Source organism: Lissotriton helveticus, chromosome 6, assembly GCF_964261635.1.
Source record: "Lissotriton helveticus chromosome 6, aLisHel1.1, whole genome shotgun sequence".
NCBI lineage: Eukaryota > Metazoa > Chordata > Amphibia > Caudata > Salamandridae > Lissotriton > Lissotriton helveticus.
Genome location: NC_136067.1, coordinates 1,552,699,116 through 1,552,719,889, shown reverse-complemented (window position 1 = coordinate 1,552,719,889; position 20,774 = coordinate 1,552,699,116). Strand labels below are relative to the sequence as shown.

Sequence of the window (20,774 nt, the reverse complement as noted above, 5' to 3'; positions counted from 1 at the left end):
ATAACGGGGGTGAAACAAGCATTGTTAATTCATTTAGAGGTTGAGGGGTTACTAGTGAATCATTCAGGGTCTGCCAGAAGTCTGATGACAAGCTACCTCTTCAACTCCCATTGCAGCTGAAGGCCAGAGAGTGTTTGCCGGATGTACATCAGGATAGAATCCCAAATCCTAGCTGAGTGGTAGAAGAAGGCATGTCATCTGGTTTTCTTTCACATCTAGTTTTCAAGTCTGGTATTTTACTGCCGTGGATGTTGTGAAGGTCTTCAGAGTACCTGATCTTGCTGCCCGGATCGTGTGGCATACTGAAAGGTCGCAGTCTTGAGGTGAAGTTCTTTGAAAGTATGGATGATCCAGTCAAACTGTTTATGAATTGTGTGTCTGCATGGAGGATGTTCTTCGGTTGCATCAGGTGGAAGCCTGGAATGCCAACGATCAGGGTGTCGCTAATCTATAGGTGAGAAAGGACGAGTGATTGTTTGAATGTACTGAAGTGTAGATCAATGATGGGTATATAGGGGAATGCCTTGATTCTAAACAGCAGATAGAGCTGGCGGCATGGTGTATGCAGCTTCCTAATGATGACTTTCTTGAAGGTGAGGCCATTGAAAGGCGCAGGTGCTGGCTGACAGTTCTGGGGTAAATATTTCAAAGGTTATTGCCCAAAGACAATATGCACTCTATACAATATCTCGTTTGAGGGACCAATATTCTGCCACGCTCAGAAGTTCACATGACAATCCCAAACCTTCTCAGTCCAGTGGGATCCAAGAGGCCATCCACGGTGACTGCTGCACCGCATATTTCCAGAAGAGGAAGCGCCCAGATCCCAGCTAAACTAAAGCCCAGAGACACCAAGTGCCACACGTATTCCTACTGGTCTCTTGAAAAGGCCCTCACCGGTGTCTCACCCTCTATAGAAAGGTGAGGTTCCAGAGCCTGCGTGCTCTACTTCTACAGAGATTCCAAAGAAGTTTGTGGAGACCACTGTGGGTCACTAAGCACAAAACAATGATAAATTGATCTAAACCATTGTGTCCAACTGTTAAAAATGATTACTGGATCTCAAAAAGTGCAGTGAGATGGAAGTTGCCTGTTTTTTATTTAAGCCACTGACAACAAAATACCAAAACACACAGTCACAATATATCCCTCTAATGTTGATATGGCTCAGGGCCACACCATTTTGCGGATTGGGATTTGCGGCATACAAAATCTATGGCCATGCATGATATATGATGATATGCAATAGAAAGGGCTGAGAGGGGGTGTTATTATTATCCACTGTTTATTTCACTAGTATTTGGATTCATTTTTTGAGCATCTTAAGTGCGGTAAGTCTATGAATGTGCTTTGAAAATAAAGGAGTTAGAAAGGGCTGAAGACTATGCAAAAAAAAATGCAGTGTTAGCCATGCTATTTATTAGCATAACAACAACCCTAATTTTGATAGATTACTACACAGATTAGGGAGAGATTCCTATAAATAACGTGATAATCCATGACGTCAAAACCTTGCATCAACACACAATATTTAACCATGTAATTTGTTTAGACAAAATCTTCTTTTGACCAGACAGACATCTTCTCCTGTCATGCTCCGACCTTTCCATGTTGTCGTTCAAGTGTGGAGGCAACCACATATGGTGGAATATTATCTCCCACCTTCTTTCCATCCCAAAGACCGAGTAAGACAGTTCCTCCCTTCAGCACTTCAATGTGTCCCGGAGAGAGTAGTTTGAAATACAGATGCACCAGTTTGAAACTCATGCCATGCTCACAATTTACCTAAGTCTCTTGGAAACCAGATCCAAGCCATTTTCCATTTCACGGTTCGCTGTTGCACTGTGGGACTTGAAGGTCTTCCCTGAGAGCCGGAGGAGATTTTCAGGGAAGCTAATTATACTTTGAATGCTGTGTTATCACAGCAAGCATGCTGCCGTGCTCCTTTGCATGCTTTCCTGAGAAGGTGAGCAACAGGAGACATTTGAAGCTCCATTCTGAGTTTACTTCCATCCACTTGTTACTTCTTGGAACTTCCATGTAATCCTTCAGGTAGAGCGCAGGAAGGTGAACCTTAACTGCTCTTACTTGCACTGTGTGGCAGCTAGCTCACATTTATTCTGTGTTTCAATCAGTCTCACCCTGTGTATGAGCTAGAAGGAGGAAATACAGACTGGCTTCTTACTTCAGAACTTCTGATATCACCTACTTGCATGGGTAATCCTTACTTTGAGTATCTGAGAAAAATCCAGATTCCTGCTACTACTGTTATAGTGACGTTCCCATGTTCCTGTGACTGCCTTGCACAGCATTCTGTTTTCCTTTGTTTCTTCCTCATTTCAAAGACTCAACTTCTTTCTGCCCTACCTTTCTACCCTAACAGCCTGCATGTCTGCTCTTTACCTATTAGGTTTTGGACCATGTGGTCACTAAGTTGGCAGTTGTTCCTTTCTTCCTTGAGTCTGCTACTTTTACCTGCACCCTTGTTCTTAATTCTGGTGCTAGTGTCCATGGACCGCTATCGCCCTAGTTGTCCCATTGCCTTTTAGGCACATCCCGGAGTTCTTTGTTCTGAATCCATGTTCCAGTTTACATGTGCCATAAGGGCGCATATGTCCCTGTGCTTATTGGGCACATCCTTGAGTTTCTCGGTCGTGTTTCCTTGTGCTAACAGTGCATTATTTGTAACAGTGCCTTTTGGATACCGCCTGATCGTTATCTCTGAATTCCTATTCATGATTTCTGTAGCCCACTTCTAATTTGTCTGGATCGTCTCACTAGCTCCTTGCCATCTCGCTGAACAGTTCTAGTTACCTACCGTCTGCCTCCGTCTCCCATTCATTCCTAACGCCCGGATTTCTAGTTTTGATCTAGGTCTATACTATAACTTTGTTATTCTCACTCTGGTTTTCTGTTCCATTCTGAAACTGGCACCCTCTCCCTTGAAGCCCACTATGCATTTAAGTCTTATCTCTTGGTTAGTCGCAAGGTCTTTTGTTGCTGCACTCAGGTCTTTTGGATTCTTACCTTTCTCAGTGTTGTTGGCATTTTGGTCCACCTTCAGGAGTACAATAGCCTCTATACCAGTGAGTCCAAACGGTGACTTTGTTGTTTGACTGGCATCCATTGAAGGGCTTTCTCAAACTACCTGGAGATCCCTTATCGTATTCCAGTACATCCCTTACTTTGATCACACCTTGTAATCCAGTGCTATTGCATCTCTCCTGTCCCTCATCTCTTCATACATCAGGCGCCTATCATGGTATGAGCAATGTGCCTTCACTCACTCCCTCACACCTCCACACTGCATATGCTGGAATTCATAAACATTAACCCTACCCATTCTTTCCCTTCTGTGACTGTGGTGAGACATCAACCCCCTTCCCCTGTCTTACATGGACTGGAAATAATTGTCTGCAAAGGCATGGATGAAGGAGCATAGATTAATTACAATATAATTCCACTGCATAGTTGAACGCTCAATAATAATCACTGGCCAACCAATATTCTTGTGTGTGTGATAGATTTCAAGCACTTGTCATATTTACAGCTGGGACAAAATGTTCAGATTATCCGAGCTCTGTATGTCTTAAAATAGAGAGCCTGGGGTCTTTTCAGAAGCGGTACAACCAGCAATCTACTTCAAATTGTTCCATACAAAGCTTTCCACAAGCGCCAATCAATGCTTTCACAGTGAGGCGGATCATTTTATTGTGCATGTACCCACCAGATCAGGTCAGTGAAGCCTTTGTGCTGATGCATACTGGGTGAGGAACTGTTGAGCATGGACAAAATGCACTCCAGGTACAGCAACTGCAGCTGCTGGTTTTCACTGAGCAACAGAGAGAAAAAACAGTCATAGGCAATACAAAGAGACCTCTCAAGTACATTTCTTTAGCTCATTTGAAAATCTCTCTGCTTATTAGTTAAAAATGCTAAAATTTCTATGTTATTTCTGCCTAATTAGATGTTCCAATGCAACATATGTAAATAGGCTTCAAGTTTTAAGCTCCATGAAAGATATGGTGCTGCTCATGTCTATGGAACAGAATAGAAAGTTGGTAAATGCACAAGAATTCGCAGCATATTTTACCCTGTAACTGGGACTTGACTCCGATGACAAAGTCTGCTGTTAGTGTGAAATATTTACAGATTTTGAAGTTTCAGGGAGCATTGTCTCTGCTCACAAAGAAACCCTTCCCCAGTCCATCTACCTCCTACCAAATACCAAACATAAGCAACAGGAAGAGAAAACCAGTAAACATTCTGGTTTCATAAATCTGCAAAAATAAACATATATTAGAAAGTCCTCATTTCGAAGCATTGCCAACTCATGGACACACCCTGGAGCATCCAAGAGCAAGAACATAATTATCACACTGATCTAATACCTTGCCTGTATCTTTCTTTTTCTATTTCCATGCATTGTTACAAAAATGGCAGTAAGATTACATTAGTACAAACTCTTTGTCTTGATGATCTTCAATGACCCTACGACAAAACCCCTGATGCAAAGTCAAGTTTTCTCTCCAATTTACTGACATTCTATCTGAATTCACTCATATTTTTTTCTGAAATTGTGTTTTAAATTATGAACATATACAAACACATCCTTCCACATCTGCTCTACTCAGATTTGTAACTCCTCGTGGTATTTCGGTTATGTAGAGTTCTGATGGAAAATATTGCCAAATGTTTTAATTAAAGTGGTTCTAAACAGACACCACCTAAACATATTGGAGACAAAACCTTTGAACTTTACTTTCAAAATTTCAAAATCATTGAATCAATTGGAGTTATTCCATGACTAAACATCTCGAACTTAACTGAGTTATCTCAACAATAATTCTGTGCACCAACTTCTACAGTATTCTCTAATCCTATTTTAATTCAATTAAAACAAAGATTGGCTAAAGCCAAACTCGACAGCAGACATGACTACCACCATCCCCACTGGCTACAAGATTGTTAGGAAAAACTGTCAGCACAAGTCCAGAGGCAGAGTTTTCATCATATTCAAAGATACCATCAGCTGCACTACCTGCACGCCCCCCCCCCCTACCAGCTACATGGAGCACCTGACGTTCAAGATAAACATTACAGCCAGCTTCTCCCTCAGCAGAACCCTTGTATACAGACCACCTCAAAACCGTGCCAAATTTGTCAGCGACATAAAGGACTTTGTCGCACCCCTCATCATTAAAGCCAGCGCCTTCATCCTCCTCGGAGACCTTAACTTTCACCTAGAAGACCAGACTGACCCAAACTCTATGGCCCTTCCAGAAAACCTTGTAAACCTTGCAGCACCGAACATGTTACCGAACCCACCCACACTGATGGACACCCAATGGACCCAATTGTCTCCTCAATCAGCTGCATCACAATCCTCAAGCCAGCAACTATGACCTGGACCAATTTCAGTATACCCATCCTGCACCTTCACAGACCTAACACCACAATAACCGCCCACCAGAGCTGGAAAAGCATCTGAGAAGAGGAGTGGGCTTCCACTCTCTCCAAGCATCAGCCGGAGCACACCAGCACCTTGCTAAAAGTCATCAAAATCCTCAACAACTAGATCATCGCATGTGTCGACACATTGGCTCCCCTCAAGCAAAACCCAAAGGCAAAAACCTGACCACAGACCAGCTGGAACTCAGGCTGATGAAACGCCACTGAAAGCAACTGGAGCACAATTGGAGAACAAGTTAAGACACCACAGATAAAGACATCTCTAAATCACCCCTAAGACGCTACCACCTGCAGAAACGGAACACCAAGTGTAAAGCTCTTGCAGATCGTATCGGCGCTAGCACTAACAGCAGCATGGACATTTTAGACAATTATCAAAGACTACTACATGCCTCCTGTCACCTTCAGCAACATTACCCCCTCACAAGATCTTTGTGCAAAGCTCTCGGAATTCTTCTGTAACAAAATCACCCTCATATACAGCAACTTCGATCCTCAACTGGAAGCAATCTAGTTTGCGCTGTGTGCCACAAAAGATCCAAATACAGTAGAACATATAGGAGTAGAAATAGAATAGGGAAAACACATATTTCAAATCACAGTTGAAAATACTTACTTTATGACGGCTTGTAGTTTTTCACATAGGACAGTGAAGACAAAGACAACATCGTCACAAAGGGATTCTAGTGATTGGCTTGCTCCTGTGTGATAAAGAAAATGGTTTGCCTGTTAGTATTGTGTAAGGTTAGAGTCCATAAACACATTTAATTATGCTTAGACTGACTGTGTTGTCGTAAGATTTTTTTCACCTGATTTACAAACAGACAAGACTAGAAACAATCTCTCTGTAGACGCTATAGCAGGATAAGGCTAATTCATGGTATACTATCCTAGCTAGGGTCTGCCAATCTGAAATTTTAAGAAAGTGAATATGTGGAAAGAAGTTTAGAGTGTAGGCTTCATCTCTTAATGTTATACAAATTAAAATCTTCTAGCTTGAAATTATCGTTTCACCTGTATATTATGTGAAAGCATCTCTTCTTGCTTTATTTGCTCTCTGAAAGAAAGAGATAATTTAAAAATACTAAGTCTGATCTCTTTGTCTATTCTCTATGTGTGTTAAATACATATATATTAGTATATGTATCGCTCTCCAATTTGGCGATCCTGCATTTTTTCTAAAAACGTGAATTATAAACCTGGACCAACCCCAATTCTGGACCAGACATCGCAATCGCCTTCCCGATGGCTACAAAATCACTGTAAGGACCGCACTGACCGACCAGGCGGAGGCATCACCATCGTTCACAAGAAAACCCTCTGACTGACCAGGCACTCAAATGACCCAAGAACAACCATGAAAGATCTCCACTTCCAGATCAACCCCAAGACCTTCCTCCAAGGCACCCTCATCTGCAGGCCCTCTGGCCCCGCCACCCATTCACCAACACCATTGTAGACCTCATCGCTCCCAAGGCTCTCGCATACACCCCAATCCAATTACTTACACATACATTTGATAGAGAAGGTCTTCTTCGACAAAGAAGATAAATACTGCTTACTTACTCTTGCTATCACTAGAATGCTGAGAATGCCAGCTCTTTTTCAAATAGGGAAATATTAAGAATACTGCAAATATGGGACAACTTTATACTTTGTCCTGCTCATTGCCTAACATTTTCTATTCTGGTTGTTTTTAAATAAAGAAAATTATGTTTTTTTTTCTTTTTAGGTTATGTTCAGCACAGGTTTGTACAGTGGTTTTTGATTGATATTCCTCAGAATAAATACTAAGTTAATTATTCATGGCCTAGCTCAAGCTTTAAAACTATCTATAATAGCAGTGTGCAATGTGTTCTTGTTAAGGCGAATAAAATTGCATAGCATTAACAAGAATGTAGAGGAAGCCGGTGAATCTTGAATAGCGCTGTACCAGACACTCTTGCATGCATATATTGTGGGACTAAAGGTCTAAGGAGCAAGGGTACTTTCCCTATGAGAAGCAAGAAAATCAAATCAATCACAGCTGCATCTAAACCTATTCCTGGCACTGAACCACTACCACTACCATTAACTGTTCTTCCAGAAGACATCAGATGTCAGGAGGACATTGGTGGCTTTCAGAAGGAACTCAAAACACAGCTCTTTAACTTGCACCTAAACTTCTAAATGTGTTTCTCTCCCACATTCACTGAATGAAAAACTGGATACATTTTCCCCATTTGGTTTCGTTTTACGTGCATTTTCCGCACTTTCTATCTCCTCTCTACCTCTGGACTGGACCACGTCCTTCCTCTCCGGCAGAACCCAGAGTCTGCCTCCCACCTTTCCAATCCAAAGCCACCGACATCATCTGCGGCGTACCCCCAGGGCTCATCCCTCAGCCCGACCCTGTTTAACGTCTACATGGCCCCCCTCGCAAAAGTGGCCCGGAAGCATGACCTGAACATCATCTCCTACGCCACGACACCCAGCTCATCCTCTCCCTCACCAAGGACCCTCACACCGCCAAAACTAACCTCCACGAGGGAATGAAGGCTGTTGCCGAGTGGATGAAGAGCAGCCAGCTGAAACTGTACTCCGACAAGATGGAGGTCCTCATCCTCGGCCCCACTCGATCTGCCTGGGACGACTCCTGGTGGCCGACCACACTGGGAACAGCACCGACACCCATGGACCACACACGCAATCTAGGATTCATCCTCGACTCCTCCCTCTCTATGTTAAAAAATCTCCTCCTCCTGCTACAACATCCTCCGTATGCTCCGCAGGATCTACAAGTGGATCCTGACCGAAACCAGAAGAACGGTGACCCAAGCCCTCGTCAGCAGCAGGATGGACTACGGCAATGCACTCTACGCAGGAATACCGACCAAACACCTATGACGACTGCAACGCTTCCAAAACGCCTCTGCCCGCCTGATCCTCAACATCCCTCATCGCAGCCACATCATCCCCCACCTAAGAAACTTGCACTGGCTCCCTGTCAACAAGAGGATCACCTTCAAGCTCCTCACTCACGCACACAAAGCACTCCACAACACCGGACCAGCCTACCTGAACAGTAGACTCAGGTTCTACACCCCCACCCGCCAGCTCCGCTCCGCCAGCCTCGCCCTCGCCGCCGTCCCCCGCATCCAACGAACGGCCTACGGTGGCAGATCCTTCTCCTTCCTCGCCGCCAAGACCTGGAACACCCTCCCGACCGAGCTGCGGCAGACCCAAGACCTGCTCACCTTCAAAAGACTCCTCAAGACCTGGCTCTTCGAGCAGTAGCACCACCCCCTCCCCTCAGCGCCTTGAGACCCTCACGGGTAAGTAGTGTGCTTTACAAGTGATTGATTGATTGATTGATCTGCTTAAACGCTGCTTTTCCTAACAGCAGCACAATATCTTCATGGTTTCTTATCACTGTACTTCTGAGCCCTGGAGTCTAATTTAATTGCTCTATGTAAAGTAGTCCGACACCAAAGGAGTAGAGAAGGACTATATAAAAACCTTACATAAAATAAATAAATATGAACATTATTATTATTTCATTTTATTTCTTGTAGTTATCAGGAACTTGATAGTTTTCAGGCTTGCGCTTTTAAAAAAAATGAGAAATAATCAGTTTTCACAAAACAAAGCATTGGTGGGAGGTGCCAAGAAAGTGTAAAAGGCACTTTAGTATATGCATAAAAATAGTTTGATTTAATCACTGTTAACTCATTTAAAAAAAAAAAAAAACGAATGGATACCTTGATTTCTAATTTCTGGCATGACTTCGCTGCTTTCCGGGTTCTGACAAGTGAAGATAAATAAAAAACAATTATAAATACAGGAAGTCTTCAAAAACATAACTTTTAATGGACACAATCACTTTAGTTTGCAGACCCTGGAAGTTAAAACCAGCACTCATTGTGTTGATCAGAAGCGTCTGAGTGCATACGTGGAAATTCGCCTGTGTGATAAATGAATTTGCCAACAAGTTGCAAATTGATGGTGAGAGCAGTGCTAAATTAAATTAGCAGATACCTAATATTATAATCAGCTGTTCAACAAGCAGATTCATGATATTACGAGTTCCTAAATGCCAGATATGTAATATTAGTATGAGTTCCAAAAAATGTCTTTAGTTATGCTTTTTCGCCATTATAGACTGTTCCAAGGTTAAGTACCGATTTAATAACGGATTTGAATTTAGTGCAGGGTGTCCAGGAGTATTTAAAAATGGCGACATTAAAAAAAAAAAGTCTGCCCTTTAAGCATCTGAACCAGTGCATCACCAGGTTTCCAGTTGAGACAAGAGAATCAGTGTACACGAACATAGCGCACATTACAAGGTATCTGATTAAGAACAGACTCAAATATAAATCTAGGCAAAACTGTTAACCTGGAACAGGCAAGTAGGAAGTGAATGGAAACGGTGCGTTGATTTGATAAATGAAGTAGACAGTCCTACGGCTTTGACTAATGAGGAACTAAAAGACTGTGCAAAAAACCTCAAATGGGTGGCGCATGCAGCCTATTATCAAACATTAGCGCAGGAGGCCTGCTCCAGTCAAAGGATGGTTCAGGGATTCTTTTGTGGAGACGTGTGTCAGCACAGCTGGATGCTCACACATTATGTCTTCACACTCAGCAGGCCTTAGGCCAGTTTGCCATCAAAGTGACAAAAGGGATAAATACATATGTACACTTCACGTGCACGCTCTCTCAACAAATGCAAAGGATTTCCCAAAGAATTCTGTGGATGGCACCAGAAGAACAAGTGGAGACAGCAGAAATTTAGGGTGGACTATGTTTCCAACTCACTAGGGATGCTGTTTCCAGTACTAAACTTTCATGTGACCACCATGTATTCTGGATTTCAGTCTTGCTTACCTCCCATTGAACTAATTAAATTAAGACACCTGAAAACAATGATTTGTTTGTAGAAGGGACAGACAGGGCTGGAGTTTGTCCTTAGTAACCGGGAGCGAGATGGCCACCTTACTGCAATTGCTTGCTGCAAATTATGCTACATTCTGTCTTATAAGAAAAATGAACATCACAATTCAAAGCACATTGACAGTAATGTGGCATATGCGTGGTAAGTCACGCAGCAGTAACCAGGGTAACAGTAACCCCAGATGTTAACTGTGCATTATTAAGTCCTACCCCATCCAGTGGTACTCATTTACTCTTACTCCACGCAAAAAGTCTTCGAGTCTGCCCGGCAAGGACTGTTTCTTACACCTTCATTTTGCGCTCTTTAAAAATATTTTGAAACCCACTGCGCTACGTTATAAGGTTTCAAATAAGATCTAGAAGTTACTGAAATGTAAACCTTATTGGTCACAAGCAGATATTTGCAGCCCGAAAAGAGCTTCAACATCCATCAGGGGTAACAAGTGCTTTATGAATGCAAACCTTTCTTCCCCTTTTATCCCTCCGCTATCCTTCTCACTCCAAATGATCTGATTAAATATCCACCACTGAAATTACTTCATATTTCACCATATTAATTCACCACTAATCCTTTATGGGCTTCCTGAATAGCGTGCATCAACAAGCGCTATATAAATACAAACCTTTTTCCTCCTCTATCCTTTCTGCTATCATTCCATAACCAAATAACTGACTAACCTATCCACCACTTAAAATGTACATGCATGTTTCACTATACTAATTCAACACTAATCCTCTATGGGTCCCGGAGTAGCGTGCTCCTCGCCGAAAAAGCGCTTCGACGCCTCGTCGTGGCTAGTAAGCGCTATATAAATGCAATTACAATACAATACAATACAATAAGCCATTGAACTACTTACTATTCCAGGATAGGAACTTGTGACCTGCTGGCTGCCCAAGGAGCTATTAAAAATGATGGTGATTTTATGAGACGACTTCTAAGAAGTGAAGAACAGGGAGTAGGTTTAATGGAGGATGAATGGGTTTAATGGACGGCTGCAATTTAATGCGTATTGTATTAGAGAAGCAGAATATGTGCCTGCAAGGCATTGCCACGGAACTATTTCTCTTGAATACACCTATTTAATTTAAACGAGCTTTGGTAAAGCATAAGGTTGTTAGACCGGCGCCACCAGGAAAGCCAGGCCATCAACATTTAAAATTACACCTGTAAAGAATTCTGGGCAGATTAGCACGCCCCTCCCACGGCACACCGAGAACAGGTTTTGTGTTTGCAGAAGGAAAGTCTATTTCGAGCTCGGTGAACATTCCCTGCGCAGGTCCCACTGTTTTAACTACATTGCCCGCTATATATAATTACTCAGCACAACATCCACTGTGGAACAAATGAGGCTTAAGAGAACTCATCAGTTACTGTGACGGGGATAAATCTCCTGTGCGGGCGCAGACAGCGCGAGGAGAACCTCAATGATTATGTGACACACGAAAGCTCCTGCACGAGGGCACAGAGGAGGCGTTCGGACGTCAGACGATCACGTGGTGCCACGCTCACCGTGTTTTCCTGCTTCTGACGCAGTTGCAGAGTCAAGTCGCTCAACATCTGGCTGAGCGTCGCGCGCACCGCCGTGTTGATGCTCCGCTGGTGACAGCTGGTCACGTAGGTCTCGATGCATACCTGGGGGAAACAAAAGAACACCAGATCGTAGCACGTTTATCACGCAGCAACATACATTTCAGTTATGTGCATCATTATATGTGGGATAAAGTGCTGGCTAACGTCCTTTAGAGGATTACACACGCGCCTTCAGTCACTATAAAGAGGTCTGATGCTCAAGACAGTACCTTAAGGTATCGGTACTCTGACGCAGTGCGGCGTGAATTCTCTTTTTAACTCATAGTAAAAGGAATATAATTTTCTCGTAAAATATGTGACTTTCACAGATTTCCATATCTGGTATCATGCTTCCTCTGGAACAAGAACGACTTCTGGGAGCAGGTAGGTATGAAAAAACATGAAAACCATACTGTGTAAGTAAAATAAACGAATAAGCAAAGTCGCACGAAGAATTAATAAGTTTAGTTCCCTCATAAACTAATTAGTAGCCTCTTGTAGAATTTCTGACGCTCTAGATGGGGTGTGCTGTAGCATGTAGGATGGTGTTAAGGGGGCCAGTGTGTGCCATCCAGGCCCCATTAAAACTCAATGTCCCTCTGTACATTTCACAAGCTGCACTGCCTTCCTGTCTGTGCACACGTGTGTCACGTGCTGTCCAGTCCTCATTGACAGTTGGATGGTGAATAGCCCTTGTGCAAGGTACAAAGTTCTTCTCTGTGCCTAGGCACAGCATAATTTGGCACGCTGTCGTCACAGACTTCTGTGCACTACAGACAGATGGATCCTAGTGTTACCATACTGTAAGATGTCAATGCCATACACTAACGGAGCCTAGAGTGAAGGTTGTTTTTTTAATCCAGGTTTCAGTTATGTATAACCGCTGAACATGCTTTTTAGGTATCTCAAGTTGTGTATTACAACGCCATACCTCCACATTTGGTGCTATGACTGTGCAATGTAGTCTCTGTGTGGATTGAGGTCTGCAACATTTACATAGTTATCCATTAGCCTTTGCACCCAACGTCCCAATGCTAATGGTTTGCTCAGACACCAGTGTTGCTATTGTGACCCACTTATCTAGTGCCATGGTGTCTTGTGGTTAGCGTCATCCACCAATGTCAATGTGTTTCTTTTTTGTCCTTGCTGTCCTTACTTGTGTCATTGTGCTTGGTCATTTCACATCATCTGCATATTTTCATGGAACAGGCAAGTCAAGTCATGTGTTAACATTTTCTGTTATGTATCAAAAAGAGAGGGGGGGACCAAGGAGCTTATAAAGGTCCAGTGTCCATGCTCCGAAAATCAATATTTAAACAACAAGGAGGACAAAGTTCCTATGCCAGGGTGCAAAAAGTCACCCATGCATCGTGGTACAAAAAGTCACCCATACTTAAAAAAATGGAAGAAAAAGAAAGGAAAAAGAGAAAGGGGGATTCCTAGGTATAAAAGACCCAAAATTATGAGAGGGAAAGACATTGTGTTTCCTCTGTTGCCCTCACACACCCCGAAGAGTGTCATGCTTCATCATCGGGCGTTTGCTCCTCGTAGGGCCGGCGCTGCAATTCCCTACGGGTCCCCCGAAGGGTCACTTTATCGGAGATCTTTTAGAGGAATGCCGGATGATGCATGCGGGTGTGCGGGTAATGAGTCAAGAGGAGGGTAAAGAAAATCGTGCCAGTGTGATGAATTGAAATTAAAACAAGGGTAAACATGCAGCGATATGTTTGAAAGTATACCCTTGGCAGTCAATACTGCTAAAAATTATTGACCCAAGAGGCCTATTATGCCTAGGTGTCAATTGTCAAGCTCAACATGTTTCGCGCTTCCGTTGCCCATAGGTCGTTAGCGCTTCGTCAGGACCATAAAGAATATGTAAAGTGCACATGATTTAGTGAGTATAAAAATTACCCTCTTATCTCAATCAGGGTGGAGTAGAACCTGTGTACCCTTATCATGGTCACAGCTAATAGGTGGAAGCCACTCCTGAATGAAGCCTTCACTTGGAGGTGTCTCTCGCTCGTGCCCCGGTCCACCACGGGTTTCCCGATTGCTGTGGAGGGTGTGAGCGATCCTGGGACTCAGTTTCCGGCTTGTTGCCCAAACAGGCCTCTTGGGTCAATAATTTTTAGCAGTATTGACTGCCAAGGGTATACTTTCAAACATATCGCTGCATGTTTACCCTTGTTTTAATTTCAATTCATCACACTGGCACGATTTTTCTTTACCCTCCTCTTGACTCATTACCCGCACACCCGCATGCATCATCCGGCATTCCTCTAAAAGATCTCCGATAAAGTGACCCTTCGGGGGACCCGTAGGGAATTGCAGCGCCGGCCCTACGAGGAGCAAACGCCCGATGATGAAGCATGACACTCTTCGGGGTGTGTGAGGGCAACAGAGGAAACACAATGTCTTTCCCTCTCATAATTTTGGGTCTTTTATACCTAGGAATCCCCCTTTCTCTTTTTCCTTTCTTTTTCTTCCATTTTTTTAAGTATGGGTGACTTTTTGCACCACGATGCATGGGTGACTTTTTGCACCCTGGCATAGGAACTTTGTCCTCCTTGTTGTTTAAACATTTTCTGTTATGTCTAATCATATTCTGCCCTTTGCCATTTTTGTCCCACAGTGTTTCTTGGTGAATTTCCTTCTTTGTTTCAAAGATTTGTTTCCTCTGCTGTAATTTTATTTTCCCCATGATCCCGCATTTTTTGGTACTGTGTTGCATGCCACCCTAGAACATGTGCGCATGGCCATAGTTATGACTGGGGACCTTAATTGTGTACTAGATGGTAGGATTTATCACTATCCCCCAAAGGTAGACACTAACCTAGTGATGACAGGTGCACTGCGCAAATTGACGAAAGATCTGGGGCTTCAAGAAGTTTGGAGAACACACCATTCACAGAGTAGAGTATACTCCAGCTATGTTCCGGCTACAGGGACATATAGATGTATTTATTACTATCTAGTATCGGATGTGGCCGTACAGTGGGTGGACGAGGTTACATACCTGGCTCGCTGTAATTCAGATCATTCACCACTATTGGTCACTTTCCATATGCATGTTCAGGTCCCTGCGGTGCCGCTGTGGAGAATGAGTGAGGGAGCGTTGACAGACCAAGTATTTCCGGGCGAAGCGGCAAAGGTGCTAGATCACTATTTTACTGGGACCTGGGGCAGTGCGACCACTAGAGCCATGGACTGGGATGCAATGAATGTCATCCTGAAGAGTGAATGTATGAAAATTACATATGGGGTCAAAGAGCAACTCACCAAAATTCTGGATAGCCTAGAGAAACGACTGGGTGCCTTAGCAAGGTATGAAGTTTAGTGGCCCCTCAGTTTAGCAGCATGGCAAATCGGCAAGGAAACAGTGACACACTACTTTGACGACTTCTTCCTGGATGGTCATCCCGGTTGAACGGACTGTCAACAGCAGTTGGCAAGGTTTTACAAGCTCATGGGTGAACTAGGAGAGCCCCTAGTGCCAGAGAAGACACAAGGTCCAAGCACAGTGTTGATATTTCTGGGGATTTAACTGAATTCAGTGGCCATGGGATGCGCCTCCCGGGGGACAAGAAACTACACATGCAGACAGATGTTGCATGACAGTATGCCGGCAAAGCCAAAAGTGATGTTACGGTAGTACAGGTACTGTTAGGGGATTTGAAATTTGCGTGCAGAGTAGTGAGGACAAAGAGGACATTCTGTAGGAGACTGAGTCTGTCTTTAGTGGTGCTCTTGTTACCATTCCACCACATGTGATAGTCAGCGGGTACCAAAGAGGATCTACGCATGTGGCGCAGGTACCAAGAGATTTCAATGGCATCCCAATGAAGATCCCAAAGGAATGGGATGTACAAATTTGTGACACTGCAGGGGGCATCGGTTTTGGGTTGTACTGGCACAGTAGGAGGTGTGCCGAAGAGTGGCCAGGGTACTGAAAGCATGGGGCAGGATCATTGCCACCCTAGAATCTTTTCCTATAGTGGTAGCAGTCACGCTCTGGGGCAGGAACTGGCACATAGGAAGGTCATCTTCAGAGTAAACAACATGGCAGTGGTACATGTGGTGAATAAACAGTCGGCGAGAGATGCACAGGTACTTAAGCTGCTGTGGGTCTTCGTAATGGGCTGTTTGAGACATGGTATAGCATTTAAGGCCAGACATGTGCCAGGGGTGGATAATGACTTCACGGATGCTTTGTCTCGTCCACAGTGGGAGAGGTTCCATGGGCTGGCCACAGAGGCAGACAAGGTCAAGACAACTGTGCCAGCAGGATTGTGGACCATAGGCGAGAAAGGATTTTGCAGTTGGTGGTAGGGTCTTTGGCAGAATCCATTAGGAAATTGTACAGGCAGGCTTGGCAGGAGTTTCTAGCCGGTGGAGCTAGGCAAAGGTTTGGGTCAGGGAAGAATTGTTCCTGAAGTTGATCAAAAAGGGATTATCTCGGATTCCGATTACAGGGAAGCTGGCAGAGATTACTTTCATGGGCAAGCCGTTTTTGGGTTATGCACGGTCGGCCAAGAGAACTGGGCAGATGTATGCTAGAAGGATGGGCAAAGAAAATGGGTAGCAGGCTACAGTTCAGGAGGCCAGTGTCGAGGGAACTCGAAGGTAGCGTATTAGGAGTATTGCCAGAGATATGCAGAGGAAGGGGGGAGATATTCTTGTTTTCAACATTAATGTCTTGCATGTTCTTTGGGGCGTTCAGGGTGTTGGACATATTGGGGAGGAAAAAAGTTGCAGGGTGGGATTGGACAGAGGTGGTGGGGTAGGAGAGGGGAGTGGAGTGGGGTAGCTTACAGCTGCGACTTCATCAATCTAAGACCGACTAAAGATGTAAGGGCAAGACAGTTTTGTTGCGTGCTTTCCAAGATGCAGACTTGTGCCCAGTCAGGTGGGGAGTTAAGCTCAACGCAATCAGTGGGTACCAGTTATGGGGCATTTTTTGTCGTGATAATGGGAAATTGGTGACTCCTTGTCAGTTACTTTGGGCAATGCTGAAGGTGCTGACAAAGCTGGGAATAGCTTCAGGAAACTACAGAACAGCTACTTGTGACATGGTGACAGGTTAGGATTAGGGATGTGAAGAGAGGTGAAGCAGGAGAAGAGAGGTGAAGCAGGAAAAGGGGGGTGGCAGGAAAGTTACAATGGGAGGAAGCCACAAATGATAAGTTAAGCTGTAATATACTTACATAGTTAGATGTGAATAGAAGTAGGTTAAAGGTTACAGGAGTTAAAGGCCAACAGTTAAATACAGAGTAGGAGTTAAACAGTTGCATAGAGAGGATGTAAAAGGGGTGCGAATGTTAGGGGTGCGGGGAGTAAGTGAAAGTATGTAAATATTTGTATAGTGAAGTTTAGTTTTGTAAGGCGACGGCCTAGGTTTAATTTTGTGATGTACACTTGTATGCAATAAAGCGGTCTTTTTCACACAAAAGAGGATCTGTGTGGTCCGTACTTCCCACCTTTGGCCCAAAAACCAAAGTGATGGAAGAGCCTTGATAATTTAAAATAATGGTCCTTCACAGAGGAGGTGAACCTGGAGCATACCAAGATAATTAAACTGTATCGAAATGCAGCCAAGTTTTCCTCATCATTAAGGTTAACGTCATATATTCATTGACATGGATTTTGTTCTTATGGCAGAATGAATACACAATATGAAGCTCGACTCCAGTATGGGCCACTAAAACTCTCTTGCCTGCCTCTTATTTGCCACTGGACTTTAAAGACATGGATTTGAGTTAATAAACAAGTTATGCTTATTATATTCTTTCACACCTTCGCTAAAGAAAAAAAAATGGCCAGTGGCATAGAGTTTTATATAGCACAAACTCAGATACTGTTTACGTCAGAGAGCTTTATATGGAGTGTACTTACATTCATGGGTGCATTCTCAAAGGGGGGTGGAATATTTGCCTTAACAAGCACACCAAAAAAGTAAGCACTGTATAAACAGAAAAGAAGTGAAGCAGGAACAACTCCATTCTTAGCCCCAGGCGAAGCATACACAAGTTTGGCTTTGCTGAAATGAAGCCAACCCACGCCTTGCAGAGCAGGGACGCACGCTTTCTCCACAGGATGGCTCAGTTCACACGATCGACCATGAAGAAATCAATAAAAACACAATAGAGTGGGGCCAAAAAAATGCGCACATCATTAGAACGGAAACTAAGTGCCAAATGCTGACCTGACTTCACTTCTTGCCTAATTAACCAGATTTGTTCTCACCATTTCTTTTCACAAATTACTTCTCTGCAGCAATTTATCAAACACAATAGAGCAGAATTAACACAAGGCAATCATTTGTGAAAAAGTCAATCAATTTACACTGAACGCCTTGCATATCTACAACGTTCAACTTCACCGCTGCCGGTTCAACCCTGGCTGTTATTTTATATGCCTGGTTTCCGTCTACAAATATATGCAAGCTCCGAAATTAAAGTAAATACAAATAAAAGGAGGGAATGGACCAGGTCAGACAAAAAAGATGCTAAAATTATTAGCTGAGGAAATCTGGTGAGAGATTGCATTTAGTACCCGAACAAAGTACCCTTCCTACAGTGGTGTCCAGGCATCCGTTCTACCAAGTGCGCCTAGTATTCGTCCTCTCAAGCCCCTAGGGCCTCACTTCGATCTATTCTCCATAATATCATTTTTACAGAGCCCCAAAGTAACCCTTTGCACCCAATATTCATAATATTATTCCTACAGAGCCCCCAAGGCAGTGGTGTAGCGCAGGCGAGGCCACAGGGGCGGTTGCCCCGGGCGCAAAATTCTTAGGGGTGCAAAATTTAAAAGAAAAAAAGCTTGCAGGGTAAGGGTCTCAATACTGGACTCAGGAAGTGCTAATGGTCCACGGGTGAGGGGCGCAATACATGCCATTCCCTGGGCGCAGGCAACCCACGCTACGCCACTGCCCAAGGGCACGTCTCCTACCAAGTATCCAGAGTATTCTTCCTATGGGACCTCAGGGGGTACCCTTTCTACCCTGTACCTAACATATGATTCCTACGGAGCCCAGGGGTACCTTTTTTACCCAGTATCTACAGTATTCTTCCTATGTTGTTCCGGGGTACCCTTTCTATCCAGTATATTATTCATATGGAGCCTCCTGGACACAGTTTCCATATACTATTAATATTAAAACCCCTAGAGTACCCTTTACACTCAATATCCAGAGTATTCATGTCCCCGTTGTATACTTTCCCCACAAACTTCAAAATACCCTGCCCGCTGAGCTCCTTTGTCCCTCTCCAATTTAATGACCATATTACTTTCTCTGTACAATTCTCACAGTACTCTTCCTTTAATCAACAACAGTGCCCATTCAGCACCAAAAGAAGTCCATCTAAACCACCTTAGTATTATTCTTTGAAACTCCATGGTAACACCCTTTAACTCTTTTCGAACAGAGCCAGCATATCACTCTCCCTGCCATGTAGGATTTTCAATAGGCCTTCTGTATGATTAAAGCTGCATTATGCAGAATTTCCCATGCATTTCACACTTTGGCAGCCTCATATCCTGAGAGTACTTTGGAGAGAGCATGCTGTACCAGTCAGCCAGCTCATTAATGCACTCCGGTAAATAAATAATAGAAATGTAGACCTGTCTTTACAGGTGCACGCGGTCGGTGGCTGGGCCCTGGAAATGTTCCACGCTCTTTCTATAATCTAATCCATCAACATTGAGTTGCCTTCAGTTCTATCCGGTTTGCTTTTAAAGTGGAATCTATGTTCAGAGCAGGCGTGGTGCGCGTGACACAGGCGTGAAAGTGGCGGGAGGGGGGCGCTGGCTTACCTCAGCGATCTTCAGAACCGAACTTCCATTCAGCTCAAATGTCGAGGAGTAGGTTATGCAGAGAAGAACCTGTACAAAAAATAAAGAGGTTATTGAATTGTGATCTTTGGAAATTTGGTGGAGCGGAGTTGGAGGGGGGATTTCGGTGCAATTTGGGGACATGAGGGATGACAGAGCAGAAATCATCGCAAATTCTAATCGGGCAAGATGATGCAATCCAAACACTACAAAACATGTGTAAAATGTAATGAGACATGTATACCTTGGAAACTGGCCTGCTAATACATAGTTTTTACCCGCCCAACAACCTGTCCCTCAGCCTAGCAAAATCCTCTTTTTACTTCAACAACTGCCCCCCAACCAACCTTTCACCCTTCCTGAAAAAAACACCTTTTGCCCCACTTAACTGTTAAACTGCAAACAACTCATATTTGTATGAAACACCCCCTGTGCGGATCCGCCTGTACTACAGGGTAACCAACCTTTGTTATCTGCCCTTACCTAATGTAGCAAAACTGCCTTGCTCCTGCTCAATAACCGACAACATCCTAATTTGACAAAAAAACAATGCTATAAACGCGCCTGTACCATTCCAGCCCGTCACTTACCTCACAGGTTTAAAGAAAAAAAATCCTCAAAGTGCCTCTATTACTATTACATACAGAGTGGCTGGGTAGGCAAAAATATTTGCCCTGGGTCGTTGTTCTCCTGGTGACTGACATGCAACCTACCTAAAGGAAACTCAAAATGTCTTACCCAACTTCTTACCCCATTCAAGCCCCGCCCCACCCACTCGCCCAAATGGCCAATCTTAAATCCAGCAAGCACTAGCCTGCTCCACTGGCTAGAAATCCCCGGGAAGCAATGCTCCTGATTCGCTACCACCTAGGTCCCCAGACATCACGCAGACACAGGATTGTTTTCTGAGATCTAACGTGTTTACTCGCTAAAAAGACTTGCGCATTACAAAAATGCCAAACCA

The 20,774-nt window shown here is 43.8% G+C and overlaps 1 protein-coding gene across 1 annotated transcript in view; it reads right to left on the bottom strand.

Annotated features, from left to right (window-relative positions):
- Window positions 1–20,774, bottom strand: part of ARFGEF3 (ARFGEF family member 3) — a 505,700-nt gene that overhangs the window by 266,319 nt on the left and 218,607 nt on the right. Inside the window, exons 5-9 of the mRNA XM_078649342.1 lie at window positions 19,793–19,861; window positions 11,918–12,040; window positions 9,213–9,255; window positions 6,089–6,173; window positions 3,728–3,832 (exon numbers count right to left, since the gene is read on the bottom strand). Coding sequence (XP_078505468.1) covers window positions 3,728–3,832; window positions 6,089–6,173; window positions 9,213–9,255; window positions 11,918–12,040; window positions 19,793–19,861 — 425 coding nt within the window. The remainder of the gene's footprint in view (window positions 1–3,727; window positions 3,833–6,088; window positions 6,174–9,212; window positions 9,256–11,917; window positions 12,041–19,792; window positions 19,862–20,774) is intronic.